General features: G+C 53.4%; 1 protein-coding gene across 3 annotated transcripts; it reads right to left on the reverse strand.

Moving 5' to 3' along the window:
- Nucleotides 1-576: 576 nt before the first annotated feature.
- On the reverse strand, nucleotides 577-14079 carry CACNB3 (calcium voltage-gated channel auxiliary subunit beta 3). Of its 3 annotated transcripts, none has more exons than XM_087442474.1 (13): nucleotides 14059-14079; nucleotides 5699-5821; nucleotides 5378-5500; nucleotides 4801-4916; nucleotides 4431-4495; nucleotides 4194-4213; nucleotides 3917-3997; nucleotides 3654-3712; nucleotides 3396-3505; nucleotides 2958-3109; nucleotides 2654-2749; nucleotides 2377-2526; nucleotides 577-1967 (listed from the first exon to the last, which is right to left on the reverse strand). In XM_087442474.1, the coding sequence occupies exons 1-13, from the start codon at nucleotides 14062-14064 to the stop codon at nucleotides 1653-1655; spliced, it is 1416 nt and encodes a 471-aa protein (XP_087298600.1). In that variant the 5' UTR covers nucleotides 14065-14079; the 3' UTR covers nucleotides 577-1652. The 3 variants fall into 3 exon arrangements, with proteins under 3 accessions (XP_087298600.1, XP_004429015.1, XP_004429014.1); XM_004428958.3 differs by lacking the exon at nucleotides 14059-14079 and adding an exon at nucleotides 12845-12998; XM_004428957.3 differs by lacking the exon at nucleotides 14059-14079 and adding an exon at nucleotides 9501-9721.
- Between the last annotated feature and the right edge of the window lie 10317 nt (nucleotides 14080-24396).

Below are 24396 nucleotides of genomic sequence, written 5' to 3' on the forward strand. Positions count from 1 at the left end.
GAACCCCTCTCCCACCCTGCTGCAGTGTGCCTGACAGCCAGTCATCACTACCTTTGCTTGTTGCTCCCTAATTGCTGAGCCTGCAGCTCATGGGAGGGGATGAAGAGGGCCACCAGAGGCATCAAAGAATGATGAGCTGGACCCAGATGAGTTAGGTTGTGGGGAGAGGGCTGCAGGGCCTACTTCCTCCCCGCCAGTACTGCTCTTATTCACATGCTCTTCCTTACCCCTCAAAGAGCTGGGCAAGAACATGGAGTTCAAGTTGCAACTACTTCTAGGGCCTTTTGGCCTGCAGCAGGGACAGTGTAAAGCTGTGACTAATCAGCCTCTTCCCCACCTCCCAGAACAAGTGCTTTCTGTGTTGCTAAATGCTTCCCTCCAGGCACCTGGGCAGGAGAGGGTGGGGAGGGGGGCCTGGAAGTATAGTGCTTCCCCCAGCTCTGTCCTTTTCTCTTCCCACTCAATGGATCCTTTGTGAAAGAAAGGAGGCAAGGTTACTTCACCTCCTCCAGACTTGGGCCACGCAGTGAGGAACTCAGCCACCTGAGCCAGCAGACATAGAACAGGAGCCTGAGGGACTGTGCATGGTGTTTATTAGTGATGACAGTGACGTGGGGCAGGGTCTTGTGGAGCATGCTCTGTAGGTCACACACTAAAGCCATAAGGCAAGGGTAGCTGGGTAGACAGGGCCTCTGGGGGCTGTCACTGCATCCTATCTGTCCCCATCTAACCCTAACTTAACAAGCAGCAGCTATGAATCAGGAAATAAAGTCTGGGGTCCATACTCCCCAGGAGACATGAGGGCCAAGAAGAGAAATGACAGGATGCAAGAGCAAAGAATGAGGGGGACAAGGAAGCCCCCAAAGCTGTTCCATACATCCTCTGCTACACACGCCCTCCCTTTCCAAACCCCCAATCCAGGTTGGCTCCCGTCCGCCATTGCGTTTGACCATGGTCCTGGTCCCTGATCCTGTCAGATGTTAAGAAGCTTCCTGGCAGGGTGAGGAGAGCCCTTCCCTTCAAGAGCTTCAGCTGTGAGGCCTCTGGCCACAGCCTAGCCTGCCTGCTGCTCCAGAGCCTTGTGTGTGCATGCCCTGCCCCAGCTGATGGATGGGAGTGCCACCCTGTCGGGCTTTGATTGTCTCATTTCTAATGTGTGGCAGTGAGGTGAATGGAGGCCCTCGGACCCCAAAGCACAACCCCTGAGTCCCTTGACTGTTAGGACTAGTGCCTGCTCAGGGACCTTGTTTCTTCCTCATGCCATGCTGCCCACACTCCCACCCTCTTGTCACTTTGAGGGGGCATCCCTTCCCTGAGTCTGGTGGGAAGGCCCCTGCTAAGGGGATCCTGGCCTGAGGGCACTGCCCAGTGGGGCAGCTTCTTGTGCAGGAGAGGAAGGTGCCAGGGGTGCAGCACACACAGCTAGTACCTGGAATGGGATCCTAGGGGGGTCACTGTGCCCAGGAGGTGAGGGGGCCCCCTGCTTCTCCCAGAACCTTGGGACCACAGGCAGCCTTGGAGCTGGGGCTGGGCAGGGGGTTGTGGGGGCTGAGCCTAGTGCCAGCCTAATGCCAGTCTAACTCCAACCTGCCTGGAGTGGGCGCCCCAGCCAGCTGTGCCTGTGCCTGCCAGGGTAGGGCAGCAGGGGGCTGTCAGTAGCTATCCTTGGGCCAGGGCCGGTTGCGCTGCCAGTTCCGGTCATTGTGGTTGTGCTCCGAGTCCTGGGCTAGGAGCCGGTCTTGGGGGTCATGCCCATTAGCACTAGGCAGCCCCGAGGTGTGTTGGCGGTGAGGCTGGTACAGGTCCTGGTAGGCGTCTGCATAGTCCTCCTCCAGGTGGCGGGAGCTACGCTGTGAAGATCCTGTCCAGGCTTGGCGGGAGCTCTCGCTGGCCTCATCTGAGGGCATCAAGCTGTCCCGCTCGAGCGGTGAGTGCTCCTCACCACGCTCCCCCAGCAGCTGCTGGTTCTGTGGGCAACACAACAGCTCTAAGTGACGCAGTGCAGACCTCGCCTTGGCCTCCCTCCCACCTCTAGTAGGTGGGGGATTCTCCCCGCTCCACTCTCAGTTCCTGGGTAGGAAGTACTAGTGCAAGGAAGGGAAGCATACTGGAACATTCTTCCACCTCAGACATGGAAAACTGGAGCTTTCAACTCCCGCAAAATTCAGGCTCTGCCTTCCAGACAGACAAGGAGAAAGGTTTAGAGAGTGTGTTTGTTTTGAGCCCTAGAAAAATGATCTCTTTTACCAATCTAAGGATTGAGTTCTCCAATCCTTTGGCCTTCGAACTGGAGGCCAAGGTCGATCCTCTGTGTGGGGAGGGAGCAGTGCTTTGGCTGGCTCAACCTGAGCATCTGTGCCCACTGGAAATGATTACCTGAAGTCCGGGGATGGCACTAGGAGGGCCCAGAAGTCCAGGGCCGGGGGCTGGGTGGTGGGTGGCCCGCCAGTAAACCTCCAGGTACTCAGCCAGGTGCTCACAGGCATCCTCTAGCTGGTTCTCATCCAGAATCACATCAAATGATTCCTGGGGTGTGAAGAGAAAGGGGGAATGTTGGCTTCCTCTCAGCAGCAGCCCCCCCACCCAACTCCATCACTCCCCCAGCCTTGGAAAAGCAAGAGTGGGCACAGGAGTAGCTGCCCCAGGCACTCACCGGTGGGCACTGAACCAGCTTATCATATGCCATCATCTGTACTGTCAGGTGCTTCATCTGTGACTTCCCCCGGGAGCGGATGAGACGCTGGAGTACCTGAGGGGAAGGGCAGAGCTGGGCCCAGAAAGAACTCGGTACGTCCCCCACTTGTGATACAGCATCAGTAGCAGGCAAGGATGACTCAGAAGGGTGTTAAGGGGCAGCAGGAAAAGGGAACTCAGGAGCCCTTGGGCATGGACCAAGCTGACTGGTGCTGCATTCTAGGAGGCAGCCCTGCCGGCCTCCGTCACCACTGCCCACTTACCTTTGGTGAAGATACTTTGACAAAGACGATGATGGGGGCCAGTGAGGTCTTGGCCAGCTGTGCTGGGTGGTTGATGGTGTCAGCATCCAACACTACTAGCTGCAGGGACTTGGCCAGCTCGAATATGCGCTCGATCTCACTCTGTACTTCAGCTGTGGAGGGAGCCAGCGAGCAACAATGCTCACCAGTGGCTCCGCCCATTTATACTCCAACAGGGCTTTGGGGGCTCCCAAATAGGGGACGGGAAGGAATTGGAAGGAGACAGTGTTCATCAAGGCCCGGGCAGGCAGAGAACAGGGAATTGAGGAGACTGGCGTGGGTTCTTGCCAATCCTGGGGCAGGTAGAGAAGGAGATGCGCAGGAATGCAAGTTGTGGGGAACAGAAAGGAGGAAGGCTCTCTGCTGGAGGGGGCAGAGGGCAGGATGGGGACTTCTCACCAATGCTGGAGCGGGCGGAGGAACGCTCAATGATAGTCCTCTTGCCAGGATTGTTGAGCACAGATCGCTTTGCCAGTGAGAGGTCAGCTGTGACTCGGGTGATGGAGATCCTGGGGTGTGGGTGGAGAATCACAGCTCACCTCTAAATTTCAAGCCCTAGGCCCCTCCTTACCCAGGTCCTACTGACTTGCTACAGGCATCTGGAAGGCGGCAATGATCTCCCTGGTTCTCATGCCACCCCAGGCGAGGGCAGCTTACCTGCCATCAAACCTATGTTTGAGGAAGTCGAAGAGAGCCTTTTGCATCATGTCTGTGACCTGGGTGAGAGGGGTGGGGGGAAAGGCATGGAACTGACTGAGGGCCCTTGTGGAGAGTGGCATGGCCCCCCAGGCATGGCCCTGGAGCCCACTGCCTCCACATACAGACCTTGGAGGGGAAAACACCCCATCCCACTGTCACTGGGGCCTTCCCATGGCAGGCTTGGTAGAAGTGACTCTTTGGGGTCAGGGACCTCCTCTCACCTCATAACCTTTCAGAGAGGGTCCCACCAGTACCACAGGCCGCATGGAGGGCACCACATCATATGGGGGAACATGTTCTGCCTGCAGAATTGACCTGAGGTTAGGCAAAGTCATGGCCCTGTGGCCTGCCCTCTGCCTGACTGATGTGGGCAGATTCAGAAGTCCTGGGCTCCCTCCCCTCTGTGTTCTTCTGCCCCTCCAACAATGACTGCCCAGAAACCTGTCCCCACAGCCATAAGGCGTGAGCCCCCCAGTCCAGGTCCCTTCCTTGACTCACCTGCTTTTGCTTCTGCTTGGCTTTTTGGAAAAGGAAATAAAAGATTAAAGTTGGTGAAGGGGGAAAAGGCCCTGGGGGCATGGTGTTCCCTTCCCCATGGGAAACACTGGGCTTCTCCCAGCTCTTTGGATCCCTCCACCAACCCCTTCCCTCACAGTTCACCTGGGGAGAATCTCCCTCCCCCTGTATCTTAGTTACCCACCCACCCAAGGCTGCTGGTGGTGGTGGGGAGGCTACCTAGAGATGGAGGAGGGGAGCGTCGGTTGCCAATGTCACTCAGGCTGGAGGGGTTCCCGGATCTCCTGAGAGCAGAAAGAGAATGTCAGTAAGCGTCTTTTTGTGTGTACGTTCTATACATAATTTAATAACTATACGTTTCCTTATATTGTAGCTAGTGAGGGAGATGTGCGTGTGACATAGGTGCATTTGTACGTGTGACATAGGTGCATTTGTACGTGTATGCGTGTATATTTGTGTAAATGTGTACAGCTGGTTATGACTTTGTGTATCTGTAGGGGGGATATGCATGCATGTGTGGTGACGTGGACTGTGGGTAAAGTGCACACATTTGGGGTGTGTGTTTATTGAGTCACAGCCCTGCTCTCACCTGGCCTTCTGCTCCTGCTTGAGCCGGATACTCTCCAGGCGCTGGGGGCTGGGGATGAAGGCGATGTCCCCGCCCTCTTTCACTAGCCTCCCGATCCACCAGTCGTTGCTGTACTTCTGGGGGTGGGTGGAGCAGGAAGGGGCGGTGAGAGGAGGCGGTCCAGCCCTCAATCCTGGCTCTTCAACTTGAAGGAGCCAGGAAGGCCTTCAGAGAGCTGGTAGAGGAAGGCAAGGCAAGGGGAGGGGGGCAGAAGAAGGTGCCAGAGAGAAGGGCAGCCAGGGTGAAGCCACCGAAGATTTCAGCGTGAGGCATCACAGCTGTCACAAGGGACCTAAGAGGCAGCTAATCTAACTGCGCACTTTACAGACATGGAGACTGAGGCCCAAGCCAGGTCTCAGAAGGATGGAGACCCTGGGGCTTGGGTCTTGGATATGAGGGGTGTACAGGTGTGTGTTAAGGATAAGAGTTTAGGAGTTTGGGGACTTGTTTATAAATGAGGACTGAAGTAAGAGGCATGGGAGCTGGGGCAAGAGCAGGGAAATTAAGTGGCTTCTATTTGGTGGGAGGGGCTGGTCACCTCTTTAATGTGCAGAAAATCTTTGGCCTCAAAGTTGACTCCAGAGCCCTGGACTGGGCACTCCTCGTCCAGTACACCACAGTAGCTGACATTGGTCCTCACAGCAAATGCCACGGGTTTGTGCTGGAGAGTTTGGCCATTGGTGCAAATGAGGGGAGCCTCAGAGCACCCCTTCCAGTTTCAGCGCCCCATCCTTCCACCCATCACACACACACTCTTTCACACTCCCGTACATCCTGCCCATTGACCCTCGGGACTTAGGACAGAGCACAAGCTTCCACCCCGCCTGTCCTGTCCTACTGTAAGCCCACAAGATGGTACCTTGGCCCTTTCAAGCTGCTGCTGAGCCTGGCTCTCCACCTCGCGCCGGGCACTCTCCCGGTCCTCCTCCAGGGAGACGTCTGAGTCCAGAGATGGGCGGCTGGTATAGGAGTCAGCTGAACCCTGGCAAGGGGGAGAGGCTGTGACCCCTGGGCTGAGGTGTGAAGGGCACTACAGAGGCACCTTCTGAACCCTACAGCAATGCCTCCACCAGCCCCAGCCTCTCCATGTCCATGGGGGTGGCTAGGCCCCAATGGTCCCTCCTATCTCTCTGAGAAGGGCCCCCGTGCCTCTGGGGCTACAGGAAAGCCGGCCCAATCAATATGTGCTAAGATCTAGGCCCCTTCCCCCAGGCCTATTAATACTGCAGCTTTGAAGAGAGCCTTGACTTCCCTCCTTCCTCCCTTTTCTTCCCTCTACCATGTCCTCCAAGGCAGAGCGAAGGGAGATGCATTGAAGATGATATATTGGAGATGACTCTGAATCCAGGAGACCCAGCCCTCTTGTTCCTATCAGTCTGCAAAGCAGCCTGGACATTTTCCCTTTAAAATCCCTGGCAGGAGTACAGCCAACAGGGAAAAGAGATGCTGGTTGGCATGGCACTGGTCCTGAGTGTCGGGATATAGCCATCCACCCCCTTAGAGCTCATCTCCCCCAGTCCCTACCCTTCCAAGGTGAAGAGGAGGACACAGAGCTGCCAACTCCTGGAAGTCACTTCCTCTTTACTCTCCCCACCCCCTACTTTCCTCTCACACCTGCTGGGTCAACTGGCCAGGTGTGGGCAGCAAACAACACACAGACTGAGAAGGCAACACAAAGCTATCTCCCTGGGCCCCAGTGAGGCTGGGCCATGCCTACCACCTGGCCTACATCTCCCCACCCCTTCCCCAAGGGGGTACCAGCCCTGGAGCAAGGCCATGTTTGTGCCAGGCAACTCAGCCAAGGAGCAGGAGCCTGGGGATATAGGGAGGGGTTTTGGTAACTTGAGCCAGGAGAGTCTCTGCCCACAGGAAGGGTCTTTGGGCAATGAGGATGCATTTGGAGGGTTGCAGAGCCCACCTTCAAGGCCTTGAGGGAGACGCACAAATGAGCAAGGGAAGCTGGAGCTTAGGACAGGAGGATAGAAATCAGGATGTCTGGGGAAAACGGAATCTTTTGTTTTCTGCCTCAGTTTCCCCTCTTTATGATCAGAGGCCTGAAGTGGTACTTCCATCAATTCTGAGGTTCAGGTGGCAGAGATAAGGTAGGAGCCTAGATAAGGAGTCCATGTGGGAATGTGTGTGTGTGTGTGTGTGTGTGTGTGTGTAGGGAAGGGGTTTTACAATGTTCTCAGGCTGAGGAACATTCCTTCAAGCCCACTGTGCATGACCACCTACAGAAGGCAGCAGAGGCCAGACTCTCAGTGGGGAAGACAAACACACACACCTGGTGTCCGCCATGCCCTCTGCCCTAGCTCCACCTTGGCCAAGAGGGCTCGTCAGCATGATGTCAGCCCAGGCCCTACAGCCTAAGCTAAAGACAATGTCTGGTAGCCCAAAGGCATGAAGATAGCACAAGGGGGAAAAGTCTTCCATTTTAATGTAGGGTCTGCCTGCTGGAGAACAAAATCAGGCTGGCTTGGCAGCAGGATAAAGAGCAACTAAGCCCCAGGAAGAACCTTTGCACTGTCAGTATAGTGGGGGACCTCCTTCCAGGGGCCTTAGACACAGGAGATACCTCTGTGGGAGACGGCTGTCTGAAGTGCATAGGGGCCACAGGCGGCGGGCAGGAGGCGAGGCAGGATGACCCTCACTTTGATAAGTATACATTAGATGCCTCCTAGATGCCTAGACCTGGGCGGAGAGAGGAGTCTGACCTTACTCTCTGATCTCCAGGCTCTCAGCCTAATTTAGTAATCTTAATGTCCCTGCCTGGGACACCTGGGTTACCTGGCTTCTCACCATAGGATGGGAATGACAGGATCTCTCCCTAAATGTTTAATGAGTCGTGCTCAGAATGGACCCCCCTCTGCATTATTCCCAAGTCGTCAGAACTCACCTATCTCTCATGCGCTGGTATCACTCGGGGAGGCCAGGGCTGCCCTGCCAAGCACACTCTGGGGTCTTGCCCATCCTTACCCTCTGTTATGCCAAAACAGCCAGAGGCCCAGTACTTTGGAGCTGCCAGGAGTTGGCACAGTGCCCTGGTGGTGCCCCCCTTGCCTGGTGAGTGTGTGGGCAGGCTGCAGCTCCACTCTTGCCTGGCACGGGGGAAGGAGAGGAGGGAGATGAGCCGGTGGATTTATTTAGAGCCTGATCTCCCTCCTACTGCTTCAGAGGGGGCCTCAGAGAGAGCAAAGAGCCAGGCAAGAGAAAGAGAAGTGGGGGAGGGTGATCCAGGAGCCAGAGAGGGGTGGGGAATGAGCGAGGGGTTAGCAGGCTGACCCCCACACCATCCACATGTCAGTCTTTACCTTGCAATAGCCCTTGCCTTCTCACCAGAGATAGGAAGAACCTTCTAGGGCCCTCCAGCCCCACAGAAAGGTTCATTCTCAAGCTCACCCTGGCACCCTGGGCCATGCCAGCTGTCCCTTCAACCATCAGAAAGAGGTGTCCACCAGAGCCTTGAAAATTATCTGCTCTCGCTGCATTGTAATTAGCCCCAGAGGCCCAATGGGAAATTGGGCCCAGCAGGAGCCCAGCGCCAGAAAAGGACTGATAGCTGCCTATTCTGAGCCCTAGAACTCATCTATCCTGGGCAGCAAGAGATGGGAGAAGACTCAAACACTCCTCTTTCGACCCTGGAGTGCTCTGCCCTCCGCACCTATTAGGGACCCCTTCCAAGCCATCTAGTTGTCCTCTCCTAAGGAGGCCTTCTTGCAAGATGTTTCAGAGGAGCGATTAAGAAGCTGCTCCCCATCCTTGCCCTCTCTTTCCAGGCACTCACCCTGCTCTCTGAGCTCCGGGAATCACTGCCTAATGAGCTGATTTGTCTCAGTGGGTCAGGAGATAAAAGCAAAGAGGAGAATTAAATATTTATCGGTTGCCTGGTTCTCTGAGCAAAGAGCTTCCTCACCATCCCCAGGCCCTCAGCTCCTCTGGCCTCACATCCAGGCCCTTCATGCTGAGCAGGAGCTCAGGATGCCCGCTGCTCTGAGGATGCCGCCTCAGCAGGAGTCGTGGAATGGATGGGGCCCAGTCAGCTGGCCCACCCATGTGCTGGGTACCCAGTTTCCAGCCTGGGAGAGAAGCTGGGCTAGAGGCAGGGTGACCAGATAAGGCAAGGCTGAAGGATGGACTGAGGGAGAGAATAATGGAGGTCTTCAAGTTTTATGATCCTTCTGTCTGAAGAGGCTGGTACCTGACTCTCTGATGCTCTCCCAGGCTCCCTAAATTTGTCCTTTACTTGAGGCACAGGAGGTCAGGATTGTCCCGGTCCCCAAGAGCCCCGGCTTCTCCTGTAGCTGTTTGAGACCCCATAAATCCTCTCTTGGGAACTCCAGATGTTGTGTGTGCCCGCTTTAAAGCCTCGGTGCCCTAACCCTCCAGCCCTTCCTCCCTCTACCCTCTGTCCCGGGCTTGGAGCCACCTGCTTGAGCCTTTCCCCCACGCTGCCCCCCTCCTTGCACACACCCGATGACCCTTGGTCTAGGACTGGGGCACTGGGGAGCCCTTGGCATGAAAATCCATCTCCCCACTTTCCTGGAGCGCCCCCCTACACGCTCTGCCCCGCCACTGAGGCGTTTTTCAAAGTCCTGAACTGGGGGAAGGGTCCAAGGGAGAGGAGGTGTCACCCCACCCCCACCCTCACCGTGGGCACTCACCGCCTCCGAGTCCTCAAACCCGGGCACGTAGGAGTCGTCATACATGGGGGAGTCCGGGTGGGGGGAAGCGAGCGGCGCCGGGGGCGGGAGCGGCCCGGAGGCAGGGGCGAGAACAGCGGGCCGCGCCCGAGAGATGCCACCGAGCCCCGCAGCCCTGCGGGAGGCGGCGGAGAGCGAGAGAGCGCGAAGGAGGGAGCGAGCCGCGAAGACCAGCTGCTCCAAGCTCAAATCACCGTTCCCCCCACCCCACCCCCCTAAACCCTGCCGGTCCCACCCCGAGCGCGGCTGAGGAATCTGGCGCCGGCTCCTACAACAATAGTGCCCGCCCACCTGACCCCCCTCCCCGGGAGCAGGCGAGGGTGGCGGCGGGGGGCGCCGGCCACCCGGGGAGCCCGCGACCCGGCCGGGAGAGGGGAGCTGGCCAGAGCTGGGTAGAAGGTGGGTCCCCAAGCACCTATGGGGCTGAGGGGCGGCGGGGAGGAAGGGGAGGAGAGACTGCGGGCGGGGCGGATCCAGGCTTGGAGGAGGCGGGGCGAGGAGAGATGCGGAGACAGAGACGCTCAGCAACCCAGGAAATACTCCGCCGGGAAACAAAGGGCTGGAGCGGGGGAGGGCAGGGCAGGGGGCGTGCCAGACTTGGGGGGAGACGGACCAGAGGAGAGAAAGGACAGGGCGCAGGTTACCGGTAGGCAGGAGAGAAAGGAGGGATGGAGGCAGAGGGAAGAAGAGAGGAGACAGGAAAATGGTGAGACTGGAGGAGACGGAGGAGGAGGCGCGGAGGCGGGGGACGGGTGGCTGACGGGGGAGGGGCCCCAGGTGCGAGGGCGGCGTGCCTGGGCCCTGGCGGTCCCGGAGACTCCAAAAGCAACCCCGGCAGTGGTACTGGGGAGTAATGGGTTTGGCGACCCCAGACTAATGCCATGAAAGTAGTGCTTGCTCCACCAGATGCTGGGCCCCCTCGGTCCTGGGACCCTGCAGCAACAGTCCCTGTCGCTCAACCCGTGCAAAGGGGGAGGTTTTGAGTCTGGCCGCCCCACACCTGTTGCGCGGGCAGATTTCATCCTAGTCTGGCCAGGATGGGGGTTCCCGTCCTCACTTCCTTGCCAAGGACTGTGCCAGGCGTTGCCAAGGCATCCGTGGGAACTGGGGCAGGGAGGGGCTGTTTTAGGTGAGCCTAAAGGGAGGGGGAAAGAAACCAGAGAGTCGAGGGAGGGGGATTGTTGTGGTGGGACAGAAGGTGGGATCCTGGCCACACTGGGGTTGGGAGGGGGAGGGGCAAGTCTCCCCAGAGTCACTCGTGTAAGGCCAGATTCCCTCCTTAGCGAAAGGATGGGGATGAGGTGGTCTACCCCTATCTTGGTTGGAGCCACATGTACCGCTCTGCACCAGTCAGTCCTTCAAAGGAGCGCTGAGATTTGAGGTTAGAGACAGAGCAGCAGCCCTTATCTTGAGCAGACTTACCCAAAGATCCACTCATTTGAGCTCGCTCCTTTTTTCCATCTCCTGAGCAAAATTATTCCTTTGAATTTTGATTGCCTACCTGCCTCCCCCACCTCCCATCCCGAGGAAGATGTGAGAGAGACAGAAGGTTACACTGGGAGAGCTTCGGAGCTTAGTCCTGCTCCATTCCCAGTTTCTCACACCCAGGAGGGTGAATCAGGAGTCTGCTCATCCCTTTACCTTCCGCAGGCTACAGGGGAATCAAAACCAGAACTCTCATGCAGCTTGATGAGATCTATGGTAGGAAGCACTGTGCATGGGAGAGAGAGGAGGACCACCCAAACCAACTGGCTTCCCACTCATGTCACTGTTCATGTCCCCTCAGCAAGAAAAAGAGAGAAGGGACTCATCTTAAGACTATCTTTCCTCTGTCTTTAGTCTGTCTACCCCTGTGAGTGGTGCAGTCCAGCCCTGCCCAACATCTTCCTCCTGCTGGATCTGGCCAGCAACTTTGTTGGAGCCCCTGTGGCTGAAGGGGGCCAATCAATCACTACTGAAGGAGGCAGTCCCCTTTCACACTTCCCTCTCCTGGGTCCAGCACCATTTGGGGGTTGGCTATATGTTGGATTCTTCTGTACTGGAAGTTCCCAGACACTCTGTTTTCTTACTTTTGTGCCCTCTCCCAGTTCCTCAGTATTCCTTTTATTCTCTGCCTCTTCAATTCCTTCTGTCCTTCCAGAGGGGCAGAAAGGAGGCATGGGATTTGAAAGAATAAGACCCTCAAGGTGCTCTCTCTTGGGAGCTGCTCAGGCATCTGCTTCTCTCCCCATCCCTGAATCTACTCTCCTGGCCTCTCCTTTTGGGACTCTCCCCATCGCCAGGGGCTCCTGGGGACTGTAGGTAACAGTGGATCTGCCATTAGCCTTACTGTTTCCTCATAGACCTTGTTGTCTTCATCCCCATCTGGGACAATGGTGTCTAATTGTCTCAAGTCTGCTCAAGAAGTATGAGTTGCCATGCCAACCACCCCCAGGAGATGGGTTCAAGTTCCTCATACCCGGTCCCATCCCCTGGGTCTTTCAGGAGCTTCAGAGCCTCTCTCCCTTCCTCCCTCCCTCATCTCTGAGTTGCAGCCTGCCATTTCTCACCTCACCCACAGCTGCCTGCTCCAGTTCTCATGCCAACCTAGTGACTTCCCGTCCTGTAACAAGACGGGTGCCTCTCAGTATCCATATGGCCCCCAGTCCCTTTTCTTTTCCATGGCTGAGCATAACGGGAGAGAGCTGAGGATGAAAAAAAGGATTTGAGGAGAGGATTCCTCCTGCCCTCCTCTTTCTAGGAGAGAGCTGTTAGACGGGCAGCTGGCAGGTACCTGAGGCATGGAAGCAGGACATAGTGGGGAAAGCCGGAATAACCAGGTTTGGGAGTTGGAGTTCTTGAGGGCCTCTAGAATACATTCTAGCTTCTCCTATAAGTGCACCAGGAAGCTGGGCAGATCCTAATCCCTGAGCATTGAGTCGGGAAACTGAGGAAGGAGTTAGGACCTCTGGGAAGTCTTCCTCCCTAGGAGTCTTTAAGATCTGGACCAAGCCAAAGCCCTTAGTATTCCAGCTGCTAGGCTGCCCCTGGGGCACCCAAGGAGGGACAGCGGTGGAGCTTGGCAGACCCCTCCTCTCTGGCCTCTTTTCTAGCCCCTGTTCTGGCTCCCCTCCCATCCCAGTCCCAGGGCTTAGCAGCTGCCAGCTCTGGCCGCTCCTTTCTTTCTTACCGCCTCTTCCACCCGTAGCCTCACCTCTGGTCTCCCTCCCTCCCAATCACTGCAGTTTTCCCCAAATGCGGGCCCTCTTCCTAGCTTGGAGTGGGGCTCTCCTCCCACCCACTGGGGAGGGGTCCCCCGCGTTTACCTCATTCAGCAGGAAGGTTGCACTGGAGTCAGAAAAAGACATAGACCGGGCTAGCGGCGTCTCCCCCTCCCCCGGGCCTGGGGCTCCGAGGCGGGAGCAGGACGCGGCCGCCGCTCTGCACACTGGCTCCCGCCTGCACGCCTGGCCTCGCCCCGCGCCCTCCCGGCTCCGCCGCCTGCTCCCTTCCCTCTCTCCGGGTTCCCTCCTCCTCCCTCCTCCCTCCTTCCCTCCCTCCCTCTCCCTTCCTTTCTCTCCGCCTCTGTCACTCTCCCTCTCCCGTCGCCTTTCAGTCCTGCTCTCTCCATTTCCGTCTCATCCTCCTCTCTACGGTCCCTATTCTCTGTTTGTCTGACTGCCTCCCACTGTCCTTCCATCCTCATATATCGCCTCCCTTCTCCGTTTCTTCCCTCCCTCTTCCCTCCTTCTTCCTCAACCCCTTCCCCAGAAAAGGTAGGGACTCTGGAGCGCCCATCGCCGCAGACAGAAGGGCAGCAGTAGCTCAAGGGCTGCCGCGACTCCGGGGCTCTGGGCGGAAGGTTCTACTCCCTCCCGGCCCCTGCTCTGTGCCCCCGGCGCCCAGCCTCCCGCGCCCGAGGAAGAAGGCGCTGCGGTCCCAGCAGAGGAAAGGATCGAAAAGGAAGAATGCTCGCGTACGGCTCGCTAGCCCCAGCGCCAAGGCGCCCCCTCTGGGTTCCGGGGAAGACACGTCCACCCACCCGTCCCAGGCCCAGACCCTATGGCTCCTGCGGGATCCAGTTGGAGACAGCCCAGCCGGGATGCCCCCCGCGCCTGGGTCTCGACCGTTACTCCTCTCTCCTGGGTTCTGGCGCCGCGGGACTCAGCCCGCGAAGGCGAAGGGCGAGGCGAGGCGGCTCCTCCCCGACCCCCTGCAGCGCCCCCCCCGCCCCTGGGCGCGCTCGCCATGTGACCGCACACGCCCTCCAGGTGGCGGCACCCGCCCGGGGGTCCCGCCTGTTGGCTGGGAGGGGTCCGGCCCTGCCAGCAGGAGGCGCTGCCCTGGCCGGAGCAGAGGGGGCCCAACTCGGAGCCAGACTCACTCCGAAGCCTGGGAGTAACCCTTCTCCCCCTCCTCTTTCCAGGAACTGCGGTCCCACCTCCAGACCTCTAGTATGGGATTCTAGGCTGCACTCTCCACACCCTCGTGGGGCTCCTTTGAGATACTTGGCTTCTCTGAGGCCCTAGACCGCTCATACCTCCATCCTGGTCTCCAGGGGCGCCCGCGCTGAGCCCAGCAGCGTCCCGCAGGGCCTGGGCAGCAGGGAGGACAGAGTCGCCGGACCGCTCCTCCGGTCAGTACCCCCTCCCACCCCCTTCGGCGGGCACGTCAAACAGGACAAGCCCAAGTTCTGGCGGGGGAAAGGGGGAGCAGGGGTGTAGCCCCAGTCAGCTCTCTCCCTGCACCCTTCTGAGCGGATCAGCCGCTCATTGGTCCTTCCACACCCCCGACACCCCCAGGCTGGACTCTTCTCAAGACTGCGGCTGGTGGGGAGGAGGCGGCCGACCCCCTTGCGGAGACAGACACACCCTGAAGCTGAATGACCCGGGTCCCCAACTTCCACTCGGCACCAGCTAGAACTCTTCCCTTTCAGATCGAGGGTGCTCCACCGTCTTCCTCGGCCCTTCTTTTAACTCTCTTCCCCTGGGGGTTCCCGGAACCCTTGCCCTCAAGCCTCCCAGGCCCTGGGGATCTTGGAAAACTTCCCAACCTCTCTGTTCAGGTGACCCTCCGCTTGCCCCCATTCCAGGAGGAGCTCACTTAGGGGAGAGTCAGTTCTCTTCTCGCCATTCCCAGCTCCTCTTCAGGCTGGACTTAACCTGGCAAGTGCTTTGGGAGGACACCTCCTCCCCTCTGTCTGTGGTCCAGTCCAATTGGTCCAAGGATCCCCTACTACCCAGCTACCCACAAGTTACTCAGCTTCAACAATTCAAAGGAGATAAAGAGGTTGTGTGTGTGTTTTTCAAATGTGCATGGAGGTTTTTACGTTTTTTGTTTTGTTTTTGTTTTTGGCTGTAAAGAAGGAGCAGAAGCTTTGCCTTTCATTTGGTGATAAGACCTGGAGGGAGAGAGGCCCCCCCCCCCCCCCCCGCACCCCCGCTGACTACAGCTAATGGACTAGCTCCTCTGGGCCTTGGGGCAGCTTAAGTTTCCATAAGAGAAGGGGGGTTGGGGGGTGCTGGCCAAGGCAAGCAATTGTCCCTGGCTTCCCCCCCCCCTTCTTCCCTCCCTCCACTCTCCCAGAACCTACAGCCTAGAACACCATCCCTCTCTCCACCCCTTACTTTAAAATAGAAATATCAATGATTTCTCCCTGAGCCTATCAGAGGGAATCCGAGGTGTATAGTGGCAGCTCTGCACCTTTCACATTTTCTCATTTCCAGTCCAGCTGCTGGACCTCACACCCCTCTCCCTTCTGCCTGGAGAGAAGGTAGGAACCTCAGAGCTAAAGCTGGGAGCCTAGCCCCCAGGTCCCCAGAACTGTCCTCTCCCAGCCCCCTCCCAGTGAGATGACTGGCAGGATTATCCCTCTTTGTGCCCTGTCCAGGACCCACACCCTCTTCTTCCTCACTCTGCCTCCCGCGGGTCCCCCATCTCTGGCTCTCACCTCGCAGTATCTGGCACCTTGCTAAGAGGGGCCTCTAGCCTGGCTGCACTCCTGGGAGCCAAGTCTCAGCTTGGCCCCTTCCGGTCCTCAGCACCAGCATACAGGCCCCCAGGGCTTCCCAGGCAGCCTTCTTCCCTTCTCCTTGGGGTCAGCTCACCCTATTCTCTGACCTCCCAGACCCCCGAGTTGTAAGGACCTCAGGATATTTGGCAGGGCCTCTGTTAGCCCTTTTGGCTAGTCTTTGTGCAGACACAGCTCTGCACTGGGTTGGGGTGGGGGTTGCATTTCTATCCCCACTTGCTTCCTCAGCAGGGCATAACCTGCACCACTATTGTACTTACTGACCTTGGCACTTGAAAATCTGTGTACCACAGGACAGGGAACAAAGATCTCTGTGTCCATCCCTTTGTAGCTATTCTACCAAGACCAAAAAAGGTCTCCCCATCTCTTCTGAGAAAGCTCTGGGAAAGTAGCTTCCACAGGGAATCCCCATTGCCAGCACTAGATATTACTCTGGGGAAGTTCCTCTAACATCAAACCTCAATCCCTCCTGCTGCAATCTGTCTTCTTTTTCTGGGCTCCGCCTCTGGGCCCATGGTGATATTTGATGCTTCTAGGCACTTTGAGGCTCCGTCCCCTGACGCAGCATTTGCTATAAATATGTCTGAAGAGTTTCTAGCTGACAGTGCCCAGCAAGATTGCACCTTCCTTCTCACACAGGGCCTCTCTGGAGAGACTGGGCTCTCAGCTATGGCCTCAAGACCCAACTCTTGCCCGCTCTGGAGCAGGCAGTGTGACTGCTCTGTGGATTTGGGAAGGAGGGAGGGTGAGAGGGCTGAGATGCTTGGCTCTCAGTCCCTTGCTGCCAAGAATCTGGCTCAGCCTGGCACACAGTAGGTGCTTGATGGATGTTTGTTTTAGTCTTAGATCTCAGTTTCCCCTCTGGGTCCTTTGCGTGTGATTGGTGATTCCAATTCACAGAATGGATTGGAGTGAGGAATGAGGCTGGGTCTTGAACAGAACTCTAGGGCTGCCCTGATGGAGGAAGGGGGATTAGCAGCAGGATCCTGGGGATCCTGGGGAGGCCTGGGGAAGGGGGCTTCTCTCCTTCTCTCCTGCCAAACCCTAACACTTTAGGACTCTGAATCACAGCACTGCCCAGAGTTCAAGTCCTTCCTCCACTCCCACATGTTTACAAGCCTCTTAAACATCAGAGGTTAGCCAGGGAAGCTGGGGTTGAAAAGAGATGGGATGGGGGAGGGGGTGGGGTCACCTGAGGCATCCCATGGCTTCCAAAAGTCTGGGACAGAGGGCACTTGGGCATCCTTCCTTTAGAAGAGTGGCCTGGAGAAGGCTCACAGCGTTGGGGGAGGAGGCTGACCCTGAGGAACAGCTGGAGTGAGTGGGGATGGGGCACTGCGTCTGGATCCTTCCTCTCCGCCCCGAGTCTCTGCAGTTCCTGGGCTCTTTTATTTCTCACTGGATCCCTGACCTCTGCCCGGATCAGAGCCCCAGAGCCCCTCTGTAACAAAGAGGATGGGAGGTGCCAATGGTGAGGCTGGAGGCTGAGTACCCTTCTCCTTGCTCCCACTAGCCCTCTGCTCCACTCCCGACTCCCACCACTCTTACTTTAAGGATCTGAGCTGTGGTAGCCATTTCCAGCTCAGAATGAGGGCATGGTGCCTGCAGCCTCCCTGGGAATGAATTATTGAAGGGAGCATAGTGCTGGCCGCTCGCAGCTGCTGCCCCTTGGGCCTACCATTGCCTCTGCTCTGCTTCTCACTGCTCCTTCACCGGCTCAGAGGGGGATGAGGCTTGGGGTCCTGGGGAGAGGGGCTTAGGGAGAGGCAGGAACTGGATAGGGCTGGGGAAGTATGGACTCTGGCCTTGGAGAGAAGCCTACTGGAGAGGAGGGCTGGTGAAGAGTTGTAGCCCCTCATCATGGATGAGAAGGGCAGAGGGAGCTGGCAGCCACCCTGGAGGGAAGTCAGGCTGGGAAGTGAGACTGCAAGACCCTTGACCCGAGTGACTGCCCAGCCATTGGAGGTCTGGACTCCCATGTGCCTCTAGGGTAACACAGAGCCAGAAGGAGTCTGGGTCCTTCTTTGCCCTGGAGTCAGCACCAGGAAGGGCATTAGGTCGTTCAGGGATGCTCCGTGCAGAGCCCTCTGTCCCGCCCTGGGGAACAACAAGAACTGTAGAGCTGCCAGAAGCAGGTGTGGGTGAGGACTGGTGCAGGTAAGTGTCAAGGTCCTAGATAGGCCATCTAGGGTAGTAGGAAGAAGGCAGGATTTGGAGTCAGAGGGCAAGTCCTAATTCGATCACTTACTAGTCATGGGCAAGTCACTATCTCAGAAACTGAATTTTCTTATCTTGAAAAAGGGAAAGAACAGTGCTTGCTTTTTTTTTTTTTATTAAATTTTTTTTTTAATAATTATTTTTATTTATTTCCCCAGAGGCCCAGTAGATAGTTGTATGTCATAGCTGCACATCCTTCTAGTTGCTATATGTGGGACACGGCCTCAGCATGGCCGGAGAAGTGGTGCGTTGGTGGGCGCCCAGGATCCGAACCAGGGCCGCCAGTAGCGGAGCGCGCGCACTTAACCGCTAAGCCACGGGCCAGCCCGAACAGTGCTTGCTTAACGAAAGGTTCTGTGAGAATTCACCAGGAACACGTGTGTTTCATAAAATGTAAATTGCTATGTAAAAGGTAGTTATGATTGGAGTAAGAATCTCATACACAGGGAAGCAGCAGGGGGTGGAGAGAACCTGTGCAGAGTTGTGACCTGGATTTTAGTCCACGATCCGTGACTAGCCCTCAGGAGGCCTCTTACAGCTGAGGTTAAATGACTTTTCAAAGGCCGCAATCCGTCAACGGGTTCAGACCCAGATCTTCACATTCTACCTCCAGGGTTCTTTCCATTACACAGCGTGGGCCGGATACTCTCTTCCACTCTGACCATCTGCATGCTCAGCACTGGGGACTTCCCCTGAAAAGTCCCCCGTCCCATGGGATGCCACAGCAATTAGTACTTTATTCCTTTGTATTATGCGTGGCCACACCCCTCTCTCCTTCAGGAATAACGTAGCAAGTGTTATTTCTTGACTTTCCCCTGAGGCAGCATGAATAATATTGTCAAGTATTTGGAATACAGTTTAAAAATAACCTTTAATTATTACAGAAGCAGTACTTATTTATTGTAGAAAATGAGAAAATACAGATAAGCAATAAGAAAACAAATCAAAACACAGTATTCCCACCACCCAGAAACTACCACTGTTAACACTTTGGGTATAATCCTTCTGGATATTTTTTCTTAAATTTTTTTAAAAAATTGAGATATAAAAATTGTATAGAGTGCACAAATATTAAAGGTACAACTCGATGATTTTTTTGCATGTATATCTACATATCTATATCTGTGTAATCACATCCAAATCAAGGTCTGGGACGTTATCTTCACCCCAGAAGTTTTCCTCATGCTCCTTTATGGTCAGTATCCAGGCTCCCATGGTAATGCTATTCAGGATCTTACCACCGTAGATGAGATTTGCCTGTTCTTGAACTTCAAATAAAAAGGATCTTACAGTGTGTACTCTTTTACATCTGGCTTCTTTCCCACAGCATTGTATTTTTGAGATTCATCCTTGATGCATTTATCAGCAGTTTGCTCTTTTTTATTGCTCTGTAGTATTCCATTATTAAAATATAGCATAATTTATTTATCCATTCTCCTGTTGCCGAACATTTAGAATGATTCCAATTTTGTCTATACTTAATAAAATTGCTATGAACATTCTTGAACGTGTGTCTTTTGGTAGACATATGAACTCCTTTCTCTTGGATAGATATACCTACAAACAGAATTGCTGGGTTATAGGGTAGGCTGTATCTTTTTTTATGTACACACACACATGAATGGTTTTGTTTGTTGTTGTTTTAGCAAAATGAGATCATAATGAACATGCTATTTTGAACCTGCTTTTTTTCAGTCAATGGTCTCTACCTTTCCATTTCATTAATTTTCATTTTATCTACTCCCAGTCAATATTCAAATCTCCCCAGTTGGCCCCCAAATGTCTTCTACAGCTGATATGTCCCAATCAGTATTCAATCAAGGACCACACATTGCAGCTGGTAGTTGGCATCCTGTAAGACCTCACCTTAGGTCGTTGTTGGCTGTTGGCTGGATACATCAGTGACTTGTCATGTGGACACAGGGCTACACACAACATGGCAGCTTACTTCTGGGAGAGAGAGAGAGAAGAGAAGCCACAGTCTTTTTGTAGCCTAATTTTGGAAGTGACTTTTCATCACTTGCTGCATTTTATTCCTTATAAGCAAGTCACTAGATTCGGCCCACACTGAGAGGGTAGGGATTACACAAGGACTTAAATTCCAGAAGGTGGGGTCATTGGGAGTTATTTCAGAGCTGCCTACCAATACATTACAGATGATGATCCATACTCTATCACATGGGAAAATATACGATAATTTAAAGGGCACTTTCGTATATACATGAAGGCAAATACTCCTACCTCCATTTTATAGATGAGGAAACTGAGCCTCAGAGAGAGCTTTCTTTTTCACCCTATCTAAAGTAAGTCCATCCAGGGGCCGGCCCCGTGGCTTAGCGGTTAAGTGCGCGCGCTCCGCTGCTGGCGGCCTGGGCCCGGATCCCGGGCGCGCACCGACGCACTGCTTCTCTGGCCATGCTGAGGCCGCGTCCTACATATAGCAACTAGAAGGATGTGCAACTATGACGTACAACTATCTACTGGGGCTTTGGGGGGAAAAATAAATAAATAAAATCTTAAAAAAAAATAAAGTCCCTCCAGTCACCCTTTACTTATGTTAATCTCCCGCAACACACTTGTTTTTTTAGACTTCGTTTTTTAGAGCAGTTTTAAGTTCACAGCAAAATTGAATGGAAAATACAGAGATTTCCCATATACCCCCTGCCCCTACACATGCGCAGCCTCCCCCACTATTAACATCTGCCACCAGAGTGGTACATTTGCTAAAATTGATGGAGTCTGGTTTTGGCGCATCATTATCACCCCAAGTCCATAGTGTACATTAGGGTTCACTCTTGGTGTTGTATATTCTGTGGGTTTGGACAATGTATAGTTACATATATCCACGATTATGGTATGGTACAGAATAGTTTCAATGCCCTAAAAATCCTCTGTGCTCTGCCTATTCATCCCTTCCTCCCCCCAACCCCTAGCAACCACTGATCTTTTTACTGTCTCCAGAGTTCTACCTTTGCCAGAATGTCATATAATGGGATTCATATAGCATGTAGTTAGATTCTGCAATATGTTTTTCATGAGATACAATTTTCTTATTCGTTCATCTGCTTATTTATTATCTGCCTCCCCGGACTGGAATGCAGTGGCAGGAGGGCAGGAGCCTTGTCGGTCTTCTTTGCTTACCACTGTATCCCTGGTACCTAGAATTGTGCCTGCTACCTAGTAGGCATTAATGAATATTTGTTGAAAGGAAGAATATGTTTTGAGGTTTGTCCATGTCGCATTCTAATTGACTGGAATCCAGGTCTCCATGACTTCATAGCCCAAATGGATCTGTTCATTACACCACAACTAGGAAGGAAAAAAGGCAGTGGTGGGGTAGCACAGAGAAGGGAAAGGGCAGGAGGAGAGAAGGGAAGAGAGTAGGAGGGTAGGGGGCAAAAGCTTTTCTACAAAACATACTTGGCCAAGGGGACAGCTCTGTAAGGCTCTCCTTTCCCCTTAGAGCTCTGCCCCAGTGGGAGCATCACCCCCTTGTCCTAGTTCTTCCAACATAGTTGAGAGAAGCTCACATTTGTTTTTGTGTGTGTGTGTGTGAGGAAGACTGGCTCTGAGCTAACATCTGTTGCCAGTCCTCCTCCTTTTGCTGAGGAATTAACCCTGAGCTAACATCCGTGCCCATCTTCCTCCATTTTTGTATATGGGAGGCCACCACAGCACGGCTTGATAGGTCGTGCATTGGTCCGCACTGGGGAAGCGAACCTGCGAATCCTGGGATGCCAAAGTGGAGTGCGTGAACTTAACCACTACACCACCAGGCCGGCCCATGTTTTAAGCAAACAAAAAACTTTGCCTAATATTAAGGAAGAACAAAAAGAAAATAAACAATGAAATTGCATGAACTGTAAAATAGCCCAGGGTAGACTGCAGTATAAAGTTGCCATTCTCACTCCAGCTAGCTTTATCCCTGGACTGCCAGACTTGGGTCCTTTGCGTATCTTGCCTCCCAGATAACAGCTACCCAATTCCAAAGGGCTTTTAATTTTGCAGCCCCTTGTGCCTTCCTGGTTTCCCTGCCTCCCAGCTCCCAGCCTGTTTCCCTTGGTAGATGTGGGGACACATTAAGGTGCCCTAAGCATTAAAAAGATTATGACGATCCCTGTGCAGTGAAAAATAATTCAACACACAATTCAACTGTAAAAAAATTTAAGAAGTCTACCAAAATTCTGAAAATTCGCTTGACAAATTTGATGTTTAGAGGAAAATGTCAAATATCAAATTATTTCTTTATTTTTTCCCCCCAAAGCCCCAGTACATAGTTGTATGTCATAGCTGCACATCCTTCTAGTTGCTATATGTGGGACGCGGCCTCAGCATGGCTGGAGAAGCGGTGCGTGGGTGCGCGCCCGGGATCCGAACCTGGGCCGCTAGCAGCGGAGCGTGCACACTTAACCGCTAAGCCACGGGACCGGCCCTCAAATTATTTCTAAATAAATATTTTTCAGGGCCCCTGCTTTACTGGCACCAGCACTCAGTGTGCCCATTAAGTACATATTCACTGTTGCAACTCTCCTCCCGCCCCCCGCCCATGGGAAATGTAAAATTTAGGGGAACCACAGTATATTGTCACTTTCCTCATTTGGAGTATTTTCTTGCTGGCATTAAAACTCTGAGTTGGCATTTCCCCAAATTTTTATCTTTAAAAATTTAAAACTTTTCTGTAGGTCTAAAGTTGCAAGAATAATATAATGAGTGCATATACCTTTCACCTAGATTCACTGGTTGTTAACATTTCCCCACCTTTGCCATGTAGATGTGTGTTTTTGCTGAACCATTTGAGAGTCAGTTATAAACATCAACTTTATTCCTAGATACTTCATCCTCTATTTATCAAGAACAGAGACATTTCTACATAACCACAAAACATTATTGTACTCAGGAAATTTAACATTGTTACAATATTATCTAATATATAGTCTGCTTCAAATTTCCCCACTTGTCCCAACAATATCCTTATTACTTAAAAAAAAATCTGAGGATCCAATCAAGCATCATACATTTCATTTAATTATGTCTCTAGTTTCCTTAAAACTAGAACAGTTTCCCAGCTGTTTTTTTTTTCTTCCATAACATTGGTATCTTTGAATAGTGCAGGCCAATTGTTTTAGAAATATACCTCAATTTGCTTCCTTGCGATTAGATTCAGTTTAAACATTTTTGGTAAGAATACTACACAGGTGACATCGTGTCCTTCTCAGTGCATCCCATTGGAGGCATGTGAGGTTAGTTTGCCCCATTTTTGCTGATGTTAAATTTGATCACTTGGTTAAGGTGGCATTTTCTTAATCAGGGAGGATGTTACCTTAGAGGGGAGGAGAGGAATGAGGAGAGCTGGAAGGAAGAGTGAGGAGACCAAAGAGAAGAGGCCCAGAAAGAAAAGGCCATGGTTGTTCATCATTTTTCACATGGCCAAGACAGCATGAAGCGACGAGGTGCTTCACTTCCTGCTGCAGAGCCTTAGATCCAGCCTGAGCCAAGCCCAGCAGCAACTGAAGCATCTTCCTCTGCTCCCTTCTCTTTCCCAAAGCCCAAGTCCTGAACTAAGGGCTGAGATCCACCTGGGTCAAAACCAAATTAAAAAGGATCCCTGTCCTGACCGTCTGCCCCCTACATCTGTATGATAGTGCTGGCAACCAGCAGGGCCATAACTGATTTCTGGGAGTTGGTTCTCCACCCTAGGCTTTCTCTAGGATCCTTTCTCTTCCTGATCTGAGCATCAAGCACAACGCAGTAGGGGAAATGCCATATGCTGAACACCACTTTTTTATTGATGACAATATCTATAAGGCAATGACAACCATCTTCATTCTCCAACCCCACATTCTTTTTTTTTTTTTTGTGAGGAAGATCAACCCTGAGCTAACATCCATGCTAATCCTCCTCTTTTTGCTGAGGAAGACCAGCTCTGAGCTAACATCTATTGCCAATCCTCCTCCTTTTTTTCCCCCAAAGCCCCAGTAGATAGTTGTATGTCATAGTTGCACATCCTTCTAGTTGCTGTATGTGGGACACGGCCTCAGCATGGCTGGACAAGCGGTGCGTTGGTGCGCGCCTGGGATCCGAACCTGGGCCGCCAGTAGCCGAGCGCGCGCACTTACCCGCTAAACCACGGGGCCGGCCCAACCCCACATTCTTTTGTCCAGGGTTGATGGAAGAATTTTAGTGAATTTGTATATATCTTTGAATATATATTCACAGCCCTCAAATGGGAGCCCTCTGAGGCTTATGAGATGAGGAAGTTTGATATTTGTTAAATATTATTCCTTTTAATCTCTTTCACTTCTTATACACATATATAAAGCTGGCTTCCTGGACCATTTTTGGCAAGAGCAAAAGCAACTTTTCCCATGGCAACTACTTAGCCAGGGAGATTGGGAAACAAAGGGAGAATAACCTTATGACTCGTCCCTCACTACTCTGAAATATTTTAAAGAAAATTGTGGGCATCATGATATTCTACCACTAAATACTCGAGTAGTATCTCTCAAAAATAACATTTTCTTATAGTACCAAAATAACATTATCCCTCCTAATACAATTAAAAATAATTCCATCTAATACCTAGTACATCTTCAAGTTTTCCCATTCGTTTTTTTTTTTTTAATTTTTTGT

The sequence above is a fragment of the Ceratotherium simum genome, chromosome 17 (genome assembly GCF_057802395.1).
Source record: "Ceratotherium simum simum isolate JZ-2026a chromosome 17, ASM5780239v1, whole genome shotgun sequence".
Taxonomy (NCBI): Eukaryota; Metazoa; Chordata; class Mammalia; order Perissodactyla; family Rhinocerotidae; genus Ceratotherium; species Ceratotherium simum.

Excerpts from the sequence above, each read along its gene's own strand:
- CACNB3 (XM_004428957.3), bottom strand. The coding sequence starts at position 9,545 with ATGTATGACGACTCCTACGTGCCCGGGTTTGAGGACTCGGAGGCG. Across the intron at positions 4,496-4,800 it reads AAGCAGGAGCAGAAGGCCAG|GAGATCCGGGAACCCCTCCA; the intron begins GTGAGAGCAGGG and ends TTCTGCTCTCAG. Across the intron at positions 3,713-3,916 it reads CCTCTCTGAAAGGTTATGAG|GTCACAGACATGATGCAAAA; the intron begins GTGAGAGGAGGT and ends CCTCTCACCCAG.